The following is a 19,715-nucleotide window of genomic DNA, read 5'->3' as shown; positions in this document are numbered from 1 at the left end:
GGGGTCCAATAAATGGGGGTGGGGGTTATACAGGAGGCTGCAGGCAGAGGCTGCTAGTAAGATGTAGCGAGGCATTCCATCGTCGCTCTGTCTAGGGCTCTACATCCCCAGGAGACAGTAGACCATCATTCCAGCGCAGCGCAACGCCCCGCCACCTTTCGCTTCGGTGAGCTATCAGCCGTTCACTGCCTGTCTTATCTGTTTCTGAAAACCCAAAATATAAAGCAGACTATCCCCCCCCCCTCCCCCCCCCCCCCCGGGGTACTGCTCCCTGTGCCCTCGGCGCCTGAAACCATCATAGGCACAGCACCTCTCCAGCATTGGCGGAACCTGTCCTATGTGTGCCTGCAAGCCTGGCGTCTCACGAATCAGAGGGGTCCTGCGCCGGCTGACGAGGAACCAAACGGCACAGCAGCCGAGCTCCCTGCCCAGCACCTGAAGATCAGCACCGAGGACAGCGCCGGGGCCAGCCCGACGCAGAGCCGCAAGGACAGCCCCCTGCAGTAGCGGACCCGGCTCTGTATAGGGACCTCCGCTATAAGGAGCTGCGGATACAGGGAGCGCCTCCACCCGCGGCTTCCATTCGCACACGCATCTCAACGGGCTCCTTATAGAGAGGACGGCATCTGTAAGGAGCAGTCCCCATTCTATAGGGCTGTCCAAGCCACTCGCGCAAAGGAATGGTATAGGAAAACGGCATCTACTGTCAAGACGCAGGAAAGGACTGTCAGGTGAAGTGGGCTCCGTGTCCGTATACCACAAATCCACACGGGCACAGTGGATAGCAGCAGGACCACCCCGACTCCCGCCAGCCAAGCGAACTCATAGAGGAGCACAGCGCATATGGAAGACGGCGCCTCTTGTATGGCCAACCGTGGACATTGAAGCCTTCGGTGGACCAGCATTTGTTGGCGTCAACAACACCTTCTGGGGGCTCCATACACGGAGACGGTACCTAGACCCAGTCCCTCATTACTATGCCCTCCACCCCCCACAATCCGTCACTAGTGTCGTCATCTGATGCCAGGGGGAGAGGCAGCTAAACGCAGAACAAGGAGCCATCTTCTGAAGATTGGAGCCAGGAACCCAGGAGGCTGCAGCTCCACTGAGGGGCCTGGTGGTCAGCGGGAGGCCGCAGGAGCAGCAGGACTGCCAGTGGACAGCCCGTGACGTCAGAGGTAGAAGTCTGGTTCAGGGGCGCACCCCCGAGACCCACAGCCTTCCTCTCCCAAGGGGCCTCCAGTCTGGCCTCCTTCAGCACCGAGACCTATAGACGAGGACACGGCTCCGCGAAATGCGAACAAGACCATCCGGCGGCACTCGAGGTCACCCGGCCGAGTGGAACTGTCAGAGCCGAAGCTGGGATCGCCCTGATCCTAAGTGAGACCCTCAAAGCAAGATCTGCACCACCCCACGGTGAGACTGCCAGAGCAGCCACTGTCTCATTTTGGACGAGACTTTCTTAGAAGGATCAGAGCACACACTAACGGCTCTGAGTGAGACAATCGGTGGTGGACCCGTGCGTCTCGCCTTTTCTCTGGCTCTTAGTGGCTTCCTGACAGAAGGACCTAGTAGTTCGTGGATTTTAAGGAAACCCTCGGTGAGAACGCACATCTCTCTGGCACATACTGAGGCACCCAGAAGAAAACCTGCATCTGTCTGATTCTTGATGAGACCCTCAGAAGAGGAACTGGCTCTTTCTGACTCCCAGTGAGACCCTCAGAGGAGGACCTGTCTCACGCTGGCTCCGAGGAGCCCATGGACAGGATGCGTCTCTTCCTTCTAGCGGTGCTCTTTTCATTCTCCTTTGCCCGGGCTGGTTGCGATCCCAAAATTGTGAACATTGGGGCCGTATTGAGCACGAAAAAACATGAGCAGATTTTCAGGGAAGCTGTGAATCAAGCGAATAAGAGACATGGAATGTACAAAATCCGACTGAACGCCACCTCAGTTACTCACAAACCCAATGCCATTCAGATGGCCCTTTCTGTGTGTGAGGACCTCATCTCCAGCCAGGTAGGATTAACTTGGGGCTGTGGCATTAAATGTTGGGTGGTGGGAGGACAACCAAACGACCCCTCATTCGATTCTAGCCTTGATCCTATTCAGCAAGAAAACGGACCCTAGCTGCACCCCAAAACACAATGACAAGGATAAGAGAGCATTATGCACCCCTCGTCCCCATACTGGTCCTCACACACGACAGAAGATAGAGGACCATAGCCAGAACCTAAAACAAATGGCTAGAACAAGGGAACCCCAAGCATCTCCCCATATTTGTCTGCTTCATTAAGAGAGAGGACCATAGCTATCCCTCAAAACACAAGGACAAGAAAGCCTGAACATATCCCACGCCCATGCTAGTCCTTATCCCTTCCATGAAGAGAGAGACCATAATCAGAACTCAAACACGACAACGAGAAGAAGGGAACCCCAAGCATCTCCCCATATTTGTCTGCTTCATTGAGAGAGGACCATAGCTGTCCCTCAAAATACAATGACTAGGACAAGAGAGCCTAAACATCTCCCACGCCCATACTAGTCCTTATCCCTTCCATGAAGAGAGAGGCCATAATCAGAACTCAAACACGACAACGAGATGAAGGGAACCCCATGCACAGCTAACCATTTGTCCTCATCTGCATTATCAAGACAGAGGACCTTAGCCGGAACCCAGACAATGACTAGGACGAGGGAAACCCCTGATTCATCCCATCATTAAACATGAAGGGAGAGAATCAAAACCACATTCAACACCCAGCCACCGGAATTAGCCAAAATGAGTCTCACAAGTATTCCATACCTGGCAAACAGAAGAAATAGACACATTTAGACCCAAGCATAACACCAAACCAGGAAACCTTCACATATCCATGGATCTCAGACTGTTAATGGAGAGAGCCGCATCCCAGTATCAAGCTCAACCATCAGACAAAGAGAACATGATTTAGATCCCCTTCTCAGGCCATCATAGTTGAACAGCCACTATCCAACCACACTAGGAGCCACCACTCCAGGCGAACCTCACATGGGTCCTAATCTATAGCTACTGATTCAGAAATACGCAGCCGGATCCTCTCACTGACACACTGAGACATTTTCAGAGCCACAACTAAATTAAGAGACCCTCAGATGACTCTGAATCCTTCACCATGAAGTGCTCGAGATCCGGTCAAATCCCAAAAGTGAGCACCCCTACCCATCAGTTAAGAGATTTATAGCCAGAGACGACACAAGCCCACCAGACCAGGAAAACCTCGCACAACTCTTATCCCTGAACATCGAGGCAGAGAGCAGGAGTCTGGCACAAACATATCTACCATATTAGGAAAGACTCAGGCAGTTGCACAGCCATAGACTTTAAGGGAGATACTCAGCCATAACAAGACACAGCTACCATTCCGGAAACCTCACATGGATTCCCATTCGTGGCACAGAGGAAGATGGTCTCAACCTGACCGCCTTTTTGAGCCACTGAAGGACTATGAATCAGTGCCAAACTTCAAACATCACCCCAGAGTAACAGAAGGCAACCCCTCAGCCATGTGATGATTAAGGTGCTTAGTAGCAATGCCAGACCCCAAACACATCCAGCTAATGAAGACCTCACGCAGCTCCCCATTCTGTACCATGAAGATAGATAGTCACTGTCAGAAATTCAACAAACCACCAGGCCTGGCCAGCCTCAAGGAGCTCCCACTTACTTACACACACCCAGCAAACCAGGAGAATTCACACAATTACCATCCTTGCCTATGGAGGATGTACAAAACCAATACAAAACTCCAGACAACATTGCCAAATAGAGAGCACCTTGGACTCATTAGTCATCAGGCGAGAGAGACACAATCAACATCCCAGACACAGCCACTATAACAAGTGAATCGAATACTGCTAATCAGTTCATTTGTTAAAGGGGAGCGCCACATTTGCCAAGCAGAACCACCAAACAGGAGATTCACACAAGTCCCTGTCTTTGCCACCCAGGCACTAAACACAACTACCAGACCATAAGAATTTCTCATGGCTCCATATCCCTCCATTTCTGTAGAGTTGAGAGATACCCAGCAGTGCTAAAGACCACAAGACCCTCTCTGGTCACCAAGAAAGACAGTGTCACGCCAGTTTCATGCCCCTTCATTAAACTCGGAGCATCCTTCATGGTTCTCCATCACAACCTGGTCACATTCAGCACTGCGCAGAAATTTTAAGCTATCATGGTACCTTTTACACCACAAAGGAGTGAACAATATCACAATATGGTGTATGTTTCACTATATAATATGTTATATAGTAGCTAAATGGAAATGTTTTTATGTTTAAGGAAGGGGAGAATGTGTATTACTTAGTGAAAAGAGGAATGTCAACATTTGAAAAGAACACTAACTTTGCAGCAATTGAGCAATACCTAGCTACTTTTAAAATAATTACGCCCTGGTCAATTCAATTATTTTTCGCAGGAACTAAGGCTCTCTGTATCTGAGTGTTTTCAAATTTCAGCAGATCCACCATGTTGTTGCCAGGCGACCTGCATTGTTCTTGTAGGTTGGAAACACAGCAGCAGCACGGAGATGCTCTTTAAAGTTCTCGTTTTTCTTTCATGCTACATCAAATACACACACCATATATATGTATATATGTACACTCGTATGTCGCAATATCGTACATCACACTGGCGTTCTCAAGGCTACAGAAGCTAAATACATTCTGGGTGTACATATACGCTATGTATACGGACACACTTGCACAGAGCACAAGCTTTGCGTACACGACAACGTACATTAAAATCCAGTGTATAATTGGGCATGTGTTTGATATAGAAAAGAGAGTGCAGAAGAGTGTAAATGCGTGAGCTGATGTATCCTCTAATATGGCGCTGTACATAGTACGTAGATACATACGGTACTTTTGCCAAATGGTTGGTCCCCTGATGCCCTGGGCGGAAGAGACAAAAAATCATTGCATGGAGAACGGGACTTGGAAATATGTAAAATGACATACTCCTCCCAAAAAGCCGGCACATATTTTGATAAGCTTGCTACATCTGTATGTTCCCGTTATGTGCAGTTGTTTTAAGAGGATTTTTTCACGCACAATGTCAGCACAGTTTTTCACATAGGACGCGGCTTTTAAATCGAGTTTTTTTTTAACTGGGGTCAGTGTCCTTCCTTTGCGGTGTACATGTTCATCTACTGATCATTTGTTTCTTTTCCGTGTTTTGCTCATTTTGTGTTCAAGTGTTGCTTTGTTGCATAGTTGTTTTGCTCCTCTTCATTTATTTCCATGCTTTCAGCTTGTTAAATTGATGTGTATCTGTCCCTTTGCTGTCTGCCTGCTCGAGTGGTGCCCTAAGTTTGTGCCATTGCTGTGTAATTGTCTCTTTGCAACATATGTATTCATTTGTTGTGCACTTCATCGCGTTCGTGCATTTGTTCCCTTGCTGTGTAAGGGTTCATTTTCAGCCTATGTGTTCCAGTGTATTTGTTATGCTGAATTATGTGTGGGTATATATGCTTGTCAGTTTACTATACAGTTGTTCATTTGCGGGGTTATTAGCCCATTGCTCTGTGTTCTTGATCTGAGCTCTTTCCTTCTATTGCTGGGATGTTATTATATTCAATTGTATTGGTTTACTTCACTGGCAGTAGTGTTTTCTTGGCATTTGTCTGCATTGAGCTATATTTGTTCACTTGATCTATGTTCAGTCTTCGTCTCCGAATTTGCATATTTGTTATATCTTTGCCTTTCCTCTATGTCTGCTTATTTCCTGTGTAGTTGCGTCTTTTCTTTGATCTTTCCATTACTGTGTGCACGTATTAATTTGTCGTGTACACGTCAATTTACCGTAGCTTGTTTATGCCAGGTGTACTTGTTCATATGGTTTTGGGGGGGTGGGGGGTGGCTTATTAGCCCCGAGGGTCCACGTTTGCCCCCACCTCTGTATTTTTTTTGTTTTCCATGCTGTGTTCCTTTGTAGTGGCCGTGTTCCATTGCTGTGCATTTCTTCTCCTGTTCATTTTCTCTGTTCGTCTGTCGCGTCTGTCCCTTTGCAGTGCAGTCATTGGTGGTCTGTGTGCTTATTTACCTCTGATGTTTTATGTTACCTTTGCTGTTCATACATGTATGTTCTGCTGTGATTTTCTTTGTCCCATTTTGTTTTTTACTTCCGGGGGAGCTTAGTCCTCTATTGCTGCGTTTATTTCGTTGCTGTGTATCTATTATTCTGCCTTTCCTTGCTTATATTTTTCTCTTTTCTTCTTTGTTCCTTTGCCAGGCGCGCTCCATTGATTCGCCTTGCCCTCCCTCCCTCGTTCGCCACAGAGTTCTGCTCACTCGCCGTGTCTCCATTGTCAGTGCTCTGGGCTCACCGACCTTACAAGCTCTCTCGGAGAGGGGACATCACAGCCCGACATGGCTCCCCGTGTGCTGCCTCTCACTCTCAGATAATGAACCCCTTCCACGTCATCCCGCTTGCTCCCGCAACACCGTTCTGGAGGGTGACAGCCCCCCATCCCTCCATTGTGCCAGCATTGCTCCTCCTGCGTAGGGGGACCCTACCCTGATATATCAATCCCACTCGACTCGCTGTGCCAGCTCCTTCCCTCTCTGTGCCTGCCCCGTCCCCCCCGCGTGCCAGCCCCCCCCCCCACACACACACACAGTTTTCTCCTTTTCTGAATTCCAATTAGTCTCCTTACTGCAATGCAGCTCTTCAAATGTGAGCAGCGCCGAGACCCCTCCCTCACATAGTAGGAATCACAGATTGGAGATCCCGCCGCTAACTGGCATGCAAGGGGGGAGGGTGGAGGGGGGGGGGGGGGGGACGTCGCGGATAAGAGCTAGCAGAAGCGTGTGGTAAATTACTAAGGTGTAGAAGTAAAACATAAAATAACCTGGGTATAATAGACTAAGAGGGAATGGGCGCAAGTGTGCATTTTTTTCTAGGTCGTGCCTCGGATTTGATTTATAGCCACGGCTATTTTGATTTGCTGAGCTACATACCAGCGAACGACTGGGATGTATGTACCTTTATTTCAGGGCACAAGTCCCAAATAAAAGAGGTGGGGGCTTACCTAGTTAGGCAGTATGCAAGTGATATCATGGCGCGTGACGGTACATGATATCATGCCGTAAGACATCACGGCGCATGACATCACGGTGCATGACATTACATGTGAAATCACAGGAATTGACATCATAGGAAGTGGCACCACAAGCCGCGACTTTAATATGTACCTGTGATGTGAAGCACTCTGACACTGCTTTGGGATGAGTAGCGCTATACAAGGAAACGCCTCCTCAGGGGTAGTAAGAGCTATATAAATTACATTTATCAATATGTAACTACTAGGAGAGACCAACACATCTGACATTCTTACAGTGCATGCATATCTAGTAAGCAGAGCATGAACAAAGTGAAAAGCTGCCTCTCTTAAGTATGTGTGAAGTGCTAACATTTGTTTCCCCTCTGCTGCATTTGCTTCTAAGTGTGAGGCTCCTGACTGCTCCCAGCCAAGAGACTCAAACAAAAGGATTCAGAAAAGGGGGTGGTGATGGACAGAGCATCTGAATAAAACAGAATACTACTACCCAGTCAACAGATCAGGGCTTGATCCATCACCGTTTTTTAGCTCACTGCACCATCCCAGCTCAGAACCTGGCTACATGCAAATTAGTCTGTCCCTGGCCCAGTGCATCATGGGAACAGGGCAGACCAAACTACCAAGCCAATTCTTTTACTGGAAAGGAAACAAGCTTCCGGGGACCGGTTTCTGGCATTATAGCCGGCTTCGGCCCGGCTTGCTTGAATCCTGATGGTGCAGTGAGCAAGGGACTCACATCTGAGCATACCCTTCCACGCTTGTGGTGGACAAAACGATTCAGAAAAGGGTGTGGTGATGGACAGAGCATCTGAATAAAACAGAATACTACTACCCAGTCAACAGATCAGGGCTTGATCCATCACAGTTTTTTAGCTCACTGCACCATTCCAGCTCAGAACCTGGCTACATTCAAATTAGTCTGTCCCTGGCCCAGTGCATCATGGGAACAGGGCAGACCAAACTACCAAGCCAATTCTTTTACTGGAAAGGAAACAAGCTTCCGGGGACCGGTTTCTGGCATTACAGCCGTCTTCGGCCCGGCTTGCTTGAATCCTGATGGTGCAGTGAGCAAGGGACTCACATCTGAGCATACCCTTCCACGCTTGTGGTGGACAAAACGATTCAGAAAAGGAGGTGGTGATGGACAGAGCATCTGAATAAAACAGAATACTACTACCCAGTCAACAAAACAGGGCTTGATCCATCACAGTTTTTTAGCTCACTGCACCATCCCAGCTCAGAACCTGGCTACATGCAAATTAGTCTGTCCCTGGCCCAGTGCATCATGGGAACAGGGCAGACCAAACTACCAAGCCAATTCTTTTACTGGAAAGGAAACAAGCTTCCGGGGACCGGTTTCTGGCATTACAGCCGTCTTCGGCCCGGCTTGCTTGAATCCTGATGGTGCAGTGAGCAAGGGACTCACATCTGAGCATACCCTTCCACGCTTATGGTGGACAAAACGATTCAGAAAAGGGGGTGGTGATGGACAGAGCATCTGAATAAAACAGAATACTACTACCCAGTCAACAGATCAGGGCTTGACCCATCACCGTTTTTTAGCTCACTGCACCATCCCAGCTCAGAACCTGGCTACATGCAAATTAGTCTGTCCCTGGCCCAGTGCATCATGGGAACAGGGCTGACCAAACTACCAAGCCAATTCTTTTACTGGAAAGGAAACAAGCTTCCGGGGACCGGTTTCTGGCATTACAGCCGTCTTCGGCCCGGCTTGCTTGAATCCTGATAGTGCAGTGAGCAAGGGACTCACATCTGAGCATACCCTTCCACGCTTGTGGTGGACAAAACGATTCAGAAATGGGGGTGGTGATGGACAGAGCATCTGAAAAAGGAGGCCTGATGACCCCTCAAATTCGGTTTTTGTTATGGGCCCAGCAGGAGTCTAAAATAAGAAAGCCCCATCCAAGCCTACATGTTGTTGCTTGTTGCCGATGGAAAGCAGAGAACCTGCAGACACTACAGAGAGTGTCCCAGTGTTTGGAAATTACACCAGGACGAGTTCAGCACATTATTAAGTGGGGCCCAACTTCTTGACAAGGTGGACAGGGTTCACCCTGTGAAAACAGTGGATGGACGACTTCCACCTGCGTGTCCCCCCCGACTAGTGCCCTGCGTTTTTTACTCCCAGGTGTTTCCCTCAGCTGACTATTGATTAGGAAGTGTTTAGTAAATACGTCAGGCCCAAAAAGTGTGGGGTGCTGCTTCCTCTATCATTGGCTCAACTCCTTCCCACCTAAAGCAGATCACACAACAAATATGATACAGCAATGGGGCGTTCAGGTGTACGCTTTATTACTACACTAATTAATACGTAACCTCACCTCAGCATCCATAGATGTTTGAAGCTTTTCCTTTAACCTTACTTCACATAACTGTCCGCATATAGGACAAGTTATATTCAACAGAATGGCGGATATATATATATATCTATATATATCTATATATATATATATCCGGGATTGTAAAGAGAAAGGACTGTATGATGCCAATTGTTTAAGCCAAAATAATTTTTTTTTTAAATTACCTGGAAGGCGGAGTCACAGCTGATTTTTGTTGGACGGGTGCCACCGTTGGATCGGGTGTTCAGGAGGAGGCACACTAAACAGATATGCTTATTTTCGGTACTAGTGCAGTAACCCGCTAAGCAGATCAAATCATAGGAAATACCATAAAGGGTCCTGCAGAGGTGTTCAAAGCTAGAAGCATACTGAAAACCATACAACTGCATGTCGGTCTCTCACACTTCATCATCCACCAAATTGCTACGCCCTGCACTCCATAACATGATAACCGCACCTTGTTGTTCATCACACATGATATGTAAACACTTCCCACGTAGCGTAGAATCAAAACAAAGGCAACATTCTTCTAATTACACACAGTACATGTTGTAGCATGTTACCCATGTAGGCAAGCACTTCGGTGCCCCACATGGGCGTAAAAAACACTATATAAATTCTGCAATACAATACTTAAGTGAAGCTAATAATGGCTATCGATTGGTATTAGGATGTTTAGGCTTCGTTTAACTATCTTGAACAAATTGCTGATTAAAAAATGGGTGAATGGTGAGGTTAGTGGGTTTATGTGACTATTATGCAGCCACATTTACCACATTATCAAACTGTTTTGTATTTTGGTTTACTTGGACATTGAAATACTTCTTTTTACTAGGATACACACTGGGCTGGTGAATGATAGTGTCTGCTGTTTGGCTGTGATCCAGCACCGGGCCACCCTCCTACTATTGGTTATCTGATGGGTCATTTTATGCAACTGAGAGATGATGGAAGTTAGCACTTGGTCACACACATTCAATTAAAAGTGTAACCCATTTAACTACACAATAATGACAAGGAATCAGTAAATTGAGTCAAGAAGTTTTATTACAAGTTGCCAGTCAGGTTAATGTAAATCAATTTCAATACCATGCTGTAAAGGTACAGAGTAACAACTGGATAGCTCAACCTTGTATCGAAGTTCAGGCATATCAGCATAAGGCAAACAAGAAGTGCAGGTACAGCAATACAGAAGATCAATACACTTATTTGATGCTCAGAGAAGAGTCTCTGATCCTCTCCCCTCAACATGAGTAAAATCTGTGTTGCTATAGTCTCCCTAGATGGAAGGGCATGCCTAGATGTGGGTTCCGTGCTTACTGTGCCACTAGATTCAAGCTAGTCTGGATGATGAGGGCGTGATACCCCTAAACCAGACCCAGGATGCTTATTTCTGGTCCAAGGAGGACTTGGCCTGGCAGTTCGTGTTGGACTGTTCCCATGGGGCACAGGGTCAAGACTGATTTGCATATGGCTGGGTCCAAACTGGGGTGGCATAGAGAGCAAAAAATGATGGATTTAACCCAGATCTGTGACTGGGTGTGAATGTTTGCAATGTTTAACATTACGTCCATCATCTTTTTATAAAGCTATAGTCTCCCTAAGTGGAAAGGGTATGCTCAGACGTCGGTCCCGTGCTCACTGTGCCATTGGATTCAAGTTAGCCTGGTTGTTAGGGGGTGATACCCTGAAACCGGTCCCAGGATGCTTGTTTCTGGCCCAGGGAGGAACTGGTTTGGCAGTTCAGGCCGGACTGTTCCTATGGGGAGCAGGGTCAAGATTGATTTGCATACAGCTGGGTCCAAACAGGGGGGCATGGTGAGCACCAATTGATGGATTTAACCCAGATCTGTGACTGGGGGTGAATGTTTGACAACATTTAACATTCCATCCATCATCATTTTGTGTTGCTAAAGTCTAACATTATCTAATTCAGAGTCCATACTGAAGAGGATGGTTAAGTTAAAGGGATTTCAAAGGGTCAGAAAAATGCAGAAAAAGAAAAATATGGAAAATATGCTGGAAGTTGTCAGCATTTCAAAAGCTTGGTCAAGAGTGCCCTAGGGATAGGGAAATAAGTGTTAACCTAAGCCACTCTCACTAAAGAATCAAGGAGGAAAGTATTGGGGGCTGTATCTCTCAAAGTCCAAAGGGATAGTGACTAGCAACGATCTGTGAGAACTCCAATTATTTCCAGACAACGTTTCTGGGTAACACCCCATGCTTACATCGCCAGGGACTCCATTGTCTTTTCCATTCTCACGTGAGCTGCCACATTAGTAGATTCGCTTATCACAAAGGACTAGGACACTTGTAACTATGTTACAAAAAGGTTCTCTAGATAACTCTCATAAACGCTATGTATTGTGCTGTGCGGTTTATATTTGTTCTCCGCCCCACATAGACGTTATGGCATTTATCATTGGGTGATCTATTGTGCTGCATGCCAACCCCAAGCCTGAGGTAAACTCTGGAGTAGCATAGCAGTGTCCAGAGAATTGTGTGGGTATCACCAAAAAGAAGGGTTATTTATTAAAAGACAAACTCACAATCCGAACAACTACTTTAATAAATGGCTGTGGTTTGTTATTAAAAAATGTATATGGGTATACTCTCGGACCAAGCAACTGGATCCTCGTATATATCACTTCAAACAAACAGTCAACATGTTTCTGCTCTTTGTCGCCCAGCCATGTCTGTAGAGCATTCGTCAGGACAAAACAGGTTAAAAACTATACTTACACCTCTTGTGAATTGTATTGAGGGGTTGTGATTTAACCCACCGTAGTTTTGTGGTAAGGTTCAATTTACCTAGGATAGAAATTTGACAATTTATCAAAGTTGCTAGGTGTGCCTCAACATGTCAGCATTTTCAAAACTCACACTAGATCACCCAATGATAAATGCCATAACGTCTATGTGGGGCGGAGAACAAATATAAACCGCACAGCACAATACATAGCGTTTATGAGGGTTATCTAGAGAACCTTTTTGTAACATAGTTACAAGTGTCCTAGTCCTTTGTGATAAGCATATCTACCCTGGGGAACTGACTGGATACCAATTCCTCCTCCCTACCTCTGATTAAATATATACATTAGTAGATTCTCCTAAGCCAGTCCTGAGAATGACACAGGGCCAGACTGACTACAGGGCAGTTTGGAAGGCTGCCGAGCTGGGGGCTGATTTCACTGCGGTGGGGGCTGATTTCGTTCATGGAGACCTTTGTGTGCTTCGAAATAATTAAAGCAAAACAAATTTTGTTTAGCACACGCAGGTCTCCATGATTGAAATGAGCCCTCAGCTCAGCAACGTTCCAAACTGCCCGGTAGCCAGTCAGGCCCTGGAACAACATCGTCATTGGTCACCTGTAATTCCTAGCAACATTACTGAATAGAGCCTATCTGTTCATGCTCTGGCTCTCCATGTTCTTTGTCAAGGTCTTCTTCTTAGGCTTGTTAGTGCTAGTAGAGAGTTACATCTATGCTCAAGCCTGCAATACAAATGAACATTCCTGCATTATAAAAAAGTCAACCAGAAGTGGAAACACTGTATATTGGTGAAGTTAGTATATTATTCAATGGTGCACATTAATATGTGTGTGCACATACAACTACAAACAACTAAAAAAGGCAATTCTATAAATTCAAAGTTAGATTCATGTTACATTTGAATAAGTAAAGTATACCTGGAAACAACACAACTATAAATGTAACTGAGAACTACATTATAAATGCAAATGTGAAAACATAAGTACCCATGGTCACCTACATCACTCTCTTTTCTAATGTAAATACATTTTAATAGTGTGAGGATGGTTTTAGCAAGTGTCTAAGATGTATATATCATTTAATGAGGGTAAGGCACAAAGTATATATGATTTCTAATTCTATAGTGAATGTACTTCAGTAATGGGTTCAGGTAAAACACTTTACATTAATAACATTAAGTCACACAGTTATGTAGTGCTAAGTGCACATATGTTGTGCATTTGTGATGTTTAGGGTTGGAGCCAAAATTAAGCTGCGCCAATCTCTTCTCTGATGGTGAATCAAGCCATCACATGAAGATAATATTCTCTTATCAGATGAAACATTTAAAACCTCATGGGTTTTATATATTTTTGTCAGGATTCCTCCAGCTGTTTCATGTCATCATAGTATATGCGCTTCCTGTCTTCTAGTTCTACATCTGCTCTTTTTCACCTGGTTCCCTTCTTCACTTGTACCCATCTGTATCCCTAATAGATTAAAACCAGTATATTACTCAGAGAACAATTATCGCAAGGGGCTTCAAAATACATCAAGCAATTCCACTCCCTAGGTTTCCAAAGCATCTACCTATGGCAGAAAATCAATTTCCAACTGCTTCCCAAGCACCCTTTAACTCATTCAATTGTCTTTTGAAATCAGTGATGTTTTTGATAAACTTCTTCAAGTCCTCACTTTTGTTAGGGATGTAAGTATAGCCTTGTTGAACTTTTAACATCCAACAGACTGCCCTTTTGTGTGAAGGATGTCTAACTCAAAACAGTTCTGTAAAACCATAGATCTATTGCTACAATTTCAGCACCCACTGTACTGGTAGACAACTTATCTGCATTTATGGCTAATTTTCTAATTTTAATGTAATTCGAAATCACACTAACAAGTGGAATCATTGCACCAAAATTTCTCCTACTACTTCTCCAGCATTAGTTCCTCTTTTGGGTCTAGACTTCTGTTCCCACACAGGATCATCAAAATGTTCCACATGATAGAGCTTTAAAAAAACTATGCCTAAATAACATGCACATACCATTCTTTTGTCAATCTAAAATATGCATGTGCTCCACAAACATAATAAACTCCTGGAATCAAAGGCTCTTGCCTTTCAAATAGTGATTCCCAATGTCCTTTTGTTTAAAATGTATGTTCACACTCGCTCTTTCCCACACATTTTGTATCAGTTGTGGACTTTCCTCTTGATATGCATAATTTTCCTTTGTGTCGCCAATCTAAATTTAATGCTGCTTGATTTCCTGCTACTTGATGCTCTATTTCTTCTTTAACCCACTGATATCCAATTTTAACTTTCTTTGATTTAGATTCCTTTCCTATCCTTCTGTCTTCAACTGAATTTCTAAAGCTCTTCTCTACATTGGTTAAGATATAAGTCTTATGGTTTTGATGTGCATAAACGGTGTCTATGGTCATGGTGGGCTTCTAAAATCCTTCAGCTCTCTCTCTATTTTCAGTTTCAGGGTGACGATTTAAATGTTTAAGTATGGGAACTTCTGAAAATATCAAATAATTATGACAAATCATAATTTGATAAATTGTATTGAGAATGTCCTTGTCCATACAAAACACAACAGGCTACAAGTAACACCATAAGTCAAAGCAATGTGATGGTACATTATACCCTCTTCAGCTGATGCAGGTAATTGCGTACAAATGTAGCAATCCCTAGCATCCATTGTGTCAATGCACTCCTAAAGCAATTTGTAATTAACATTTGAAGGAAGATTTTCTCTGGAAGCATCTATGTTTAAACCTTTCTCATCAAGTGAGTGCATCTTATCATCATTAGAAAGTGGGTCTTAGGGGTAGGTATAGCCTTGGTCTGTTCTAAATTCAGTGAAATGGGTAAGTATAATACCAGAAGTAGCATAATTAGTACTACAATTACAGCTATCAACACACCTGGTATAATGTACCTCTGTCTATTAGTTATTAGGTCCCATAAACTTTTTTTTAACTCAGACCGTTTATGTGAAAGGCAGCAGCAGCAAACGTTGTTCACGTTAGTTTCCAATTGCGCAAATAGCAAGCAATGTCCATGCGATTGAAATGCAATTATAGTATTTACAAGGTCTTTGTGAGTCTTCCTTAGCCCTACTCTGTGTACTTCTATGTGACAACCTTACGCTGCATCTGCAGACCCGGGTCTAGGTACTCTTCTTAATTCTTATAGCAAAGTCTATTTGCAATGTCTCTCGTTTAAAAGCGCATTTCAAAGTTACTCCAGTATTGGAGCTTTCATAGATTCACATGCCTGAATCATTCCCCGTCGTCGAGACGGGAGTCTCCGGTACATAAAAAAGCAATGCTTAGTAGTATAGCAAACTGAAAAGAGGCCTAGGCCCAATTTCCTTTTGCAACCCATAACCTTTGTTATGTAAAAGAGACCAAACTTGTCCATGAACCAATCGGAGCCCCTCACCCTCTAGAACACTCCAGAGAGAACCTTTTGCCCCTCAGATTTTCTACCGCACGTTGTGCTAGGGTGTCTCCTTTGAGCTCTGCTCAAATTCTGTGTTTTTAACTTCATTAAAGAACTTTGTTGTTAGGAATTCTACTGGATTCTGTTCTACTTTGGATTATCTTCAAATACATTCTTTAAAGAAAGTCTGGAAAGGAGAAGAAAGGATTATTTAGAGCCTGTGCAACTTGTTCCAAGATGTTGCTCTAAACTGATGATCCTCACACTGACTGCATTTACTGTCTAGACCGCAGGCCAAACCCGCAAGGCATGTCGCCCTTTCACCTTTTAATATGGTGTCAAATGCTAGGACCAGAAAGCTGATTTTTATTTTCTCCAGTGACAGTGATGAGGCATCGTCCTCAACATCTAGGAGATCTCAAAAGAGAAGAAAATCTCCTCAAACTCATTCCTCAGGGGGAACGTCCTGTGAAGGCCCTCAAAAAGACCACTCATGGGTCTTCTGGGCGCAGCCCTTCAAATTCTCCTCACTCTGTGGAAGAGGAGAGTAAAGGACATGCTTTTGGGGAAAAATCATGTAAAAAAGACGACTTCTGAGCCGTCAAAATCACCTCCTCTTTTCAAAGAACCCTTCAGGAAGCCGTCTTATAATCCTCCTGAGGTAAAGACTAAGAAACCAACATCATCAACGGGATATCCCCAATTGTTAGCCATGTGTTGGAAGAAGGTTGCAAAGTGATGAAGACACCACCAACAGTTACGCCTGTGCTCGCTAGGTTGGAGAAACAATATAAAGCTCCTTTAGATGCACCAGCGTGTTTACTGGGCCATCCAAAACCTGATTCCTTGTTTTCGCAAGCGGCGCAACAAAAATCTAAGAATCCCTCTGCTCCTATATCAATACCTCCTGACAGAGAGGGGAGATGCTTGAACAATGCAGGAAAGAGATTCTTATCCATGTCTGGTCTCTTAGTCAAAGCAGATAATGCCCTCGCTATTCTGGGCAGATAAGACAGGCATATGTGGTGCGATATGGCACCAGACATGGACCTCTTCCCAGAGGACAATAGACAGGGGGCTAAGGCGCCAGGGGTGGTTAAGTGCGACTGCCTTTAGACTATAAGTCCAAAAAATTAAGATCCTGAATCTCCCCTTCGATGGAGAAGTTTTATTGGGAAAGAAGTGGATGAGGAATTTCAAGGTATCAAAAACTACGAGACTGTAAGGTGCCCTTCCAAGGCACCAGGGAAAGAGGCCAGTCATCCTACAAAAGGAGTGATCAACAATGGAAGAAAACCCCTTGTATTCCTCATCATCACAACCATATCGTCAGCAATAGGGTAAAAAAAAAACCAAGGAGCTATACAAAGTCTGCTCCTAGAGGACGAGGAGGTCGTCAAGGGCAGAACAATGTGAAACACAATGACAACATCCTGGATCTGGCTACATGTGGCTCTTCCTTTCAACAAGTTCCCATGGATGGGAGAATTACTTCCCATCTGCATTATTGTGAGAAAATAACGATGAACAGATGGGCCTTCAATAAAATACAATTCGCACACACTCTTGAATTTTCTTCAATTCCCTCCTTCGACACCGCCGACAAGTAAAGAGATTAAACATCTATCTCAGATGCGTTTGGAGATTCGGACAATGCTCCGAAAGGGAGTAATAGAACCGGTGCTGATCTTCCAAAAAAGAGAAGAGTTTTTACTCCAGTTTCTTCCTAGTCCAGAAGAATGCTCTCCAATGGCGTCCTATTCTAGACCTGAGATCTATGATTACTTACCTTAAGAAGCAATTTTTCCAAATAGTGACACTCCTAGACATTCGGTTACGCTTAAACACAGGGGATCATATGATCACTCTAGACTTACAGGATATTTTCACATCCCCATTCATCCTTCCCTTGGACTGTATCTTCGATTTGCAGTATCTGGGGACCGTTACCAGTTCAAAGTACTGCCATTTGGTCGCAAATCAGCCCAGAGAATCTTTACAAAGTGTCTGGTGCCAGTAACAGCTTTTTCTCAGTAAGCACAGATACCATGTATTTCCATACCTGGACGACTGGTTGATAAAAGCACCAATAGAAACTTCAGCCCAGGTCTCCACTACGGCATGTATACAGTTGTTCACCGAACTGGGACTGACTTTAAATATAGAGAAATTGTCCCTTCAACCATCAAAAAAGATCGCGTTTCTGGGAGCGATTCTGGACACCTCTGTAATCAAGACATTCCCTCCACAGAGAGGCAATGGGGTCTCATGGCTCCAGCCAAGAATTTCACAGGAAAAAAGTGTCTTTCAGTACGTATTTACAAGTCGCTACTAGGGGCAGTGTCCATTTGCATACCTCTGATTCCTTTAGGCTGACTAAGGATGCATCCATTACAGGAGGAACTAGATTGCCAATGGCACCAGGTAGAGGGATCCTTCGACGACAAGGTGAAGGTCACCCTGGGTATGGTGCAAGCATTGGCATAGTGGACCAGAAAATAAAAAAACATCTAAGTTAAACTTTCCACTGATGCTTCTATGGAAGTAAGGGGAGCATTCCTTCAGGACCTGCAGGTCAGCGGTTGGTGGATATTGAAAGAACAGCTTCACATCATCTGGCTTGGGCTCGGAGCAGTAGGCTTGGCACTACTGGCTTTCCTACCAAGAATTCAGGGAACGGCTGTTCTGGTGAGAACAGACAACACAACTGCGATGCACTAACTCAACAAGCAGGGAGATACAAGATCCTCTCCCGGTCGTGGGCAGCACCAAAGATATGGAAGTGGGCTGTCCAACATGGAGTATCTCTAAAGGCGGAACACCTTCCAGGAGATCAGAACGTCAAAGCGGGCACTCTCAGCAGACTAAAATCGACCTACCAAGAGTGGGAGATCAATCAGGACATATTGCAAAGCATCTTTTTCAAGTGGGGAGTTCCAGCAGTGGATCTGTTTGCGACAGCTCAGAACACAAAATGCCGGTTCTTCGCAAGTTGGCATCACCAGAGGGGATCTGGCGGAATGCTTTTTTAAACGCATGGTCAGACCTCTGACTTTGCAATTTGGGATGCTGCCTGCCACTACACGGCCCCCCTTGACTCGGCACTCCAGCTACTAACCCCGCTCTGATACTTACCATGATGTTGCAATCTGGGAACTGTAGTCACGGATCCGACTGCAGCTGCTCCCAATCAGGCGGGGTCAGCTGATCTCCTAACATTAGGAGCACCGGAGGATTTTCACAGAGGGAAACGGCACCATTCTGTTGCGAGCAAGCGTCCTAAGAAGGCAGTTTAGCCGAAATGCATCACGCTGCGCAACTTACAAAGAATAAAGGGCTCCCTTTTCAATCCCCACTGTGTCCTTGAAGTCACTTCTATTCAGGTGCTTTTTACAAGGACCCGCCCTATGAATAGTCCTGGGAGTCACTGGCAACTTGCTCCTTTCCTTCGAGGTATCGAATTACCCAGGACCGCCACGAGAACAGGCCAGAGATGGGGCTGCTGCCAGGTTGCAGTCTGTGAATTACACGGAGGAGAGGGTTAACACAGCGCTCTCCACAGTTCTGCTTTTGACTTTCCTGCAAACGTGGCTGGGGTGTTGGGGACCTAAGGGACCTCTGACTTTGCAATTTGGGATGCTGCCTGCCACTACACGCCCCCCCCCCTTAACTCTGCACTCCAGCTGCTAACCCCGCTCTGATACTTACCATGATGTTGCACTCTGGGAACTGTAGTCACGGATCCAACTGCAGCTGCTCCCAATCAGGCGGGGTCAGCTGATCTCCTAACATTAGGAGCACCGGAGGATTTTCACGGAGGAAAACTGCACCATTCTTTTGCGAGCAATCGTCCGAAGAAGGCAGTTTAGCCGAAATGCATCACGCTGCACAACTTTCAAAGAATAAAGGGCTCCCTTTTCAATCCCCACTGTGTCCTTGAAGTCACTTCTATTCAGGTGCTTTTTCTGGGCATATTTTCCGCGTAAGGCCAGAAACGCGATACAAGGACTCGCCCTATGAAGAGTCCTGGGAGTCACTGGCGACTTGC

General features: G+C 45.3%; 1 protein-coding gene across 4 annotated transcripts in view; it reads left to right on the top strand.

Annotated features, from left to right (window-relative positions):
- The first annotated feature begins 266 nt into the window (after positions 1-266).
- Positions 267-19,715, top strand: part of GRIN1 (glutamate ionotropic receptor NMDA type subunit 1) — an 851,805-nt gene continuing 832,356 nt past the window's right edge. For 2 of the 4 annotated variants that reach the window (XM_086921251.1, XM_086921248.1), the window contains exon 1: positions 269-2,016. In XM_086921251.1, the coding sequence (XP_086777377.1) occupies positions 1,759-2,016 (258 nt within the window). In that variant the 5' untranslated portion in view covers positions 269-1,758. Of the gene's footprint in view, positions 2,017-19,715 lie in introns of all 4 variants that reach the window. The other 2 variants (XM_086921247.1, XM_086921250.1) reach the window with 2 other exon arrangements.

This window comes from Lissotriton vulgaris, chromosome 5, assembly GCF_964263255.1.
Source record: "Lissotriton vulgaris chromosome 5, aLisVul1.2, whole genome shotgun sequence".
Classification (NCBI taxonomy): Eukaryota; Metazoa; Chordata; class Amphibia; order Caudata; family Salamandridae; genus Lissotriton; species Lissotriton vulgaris.
This window is presented reverse-complemented; position numbering and strand designations above follow the sequence as displayed.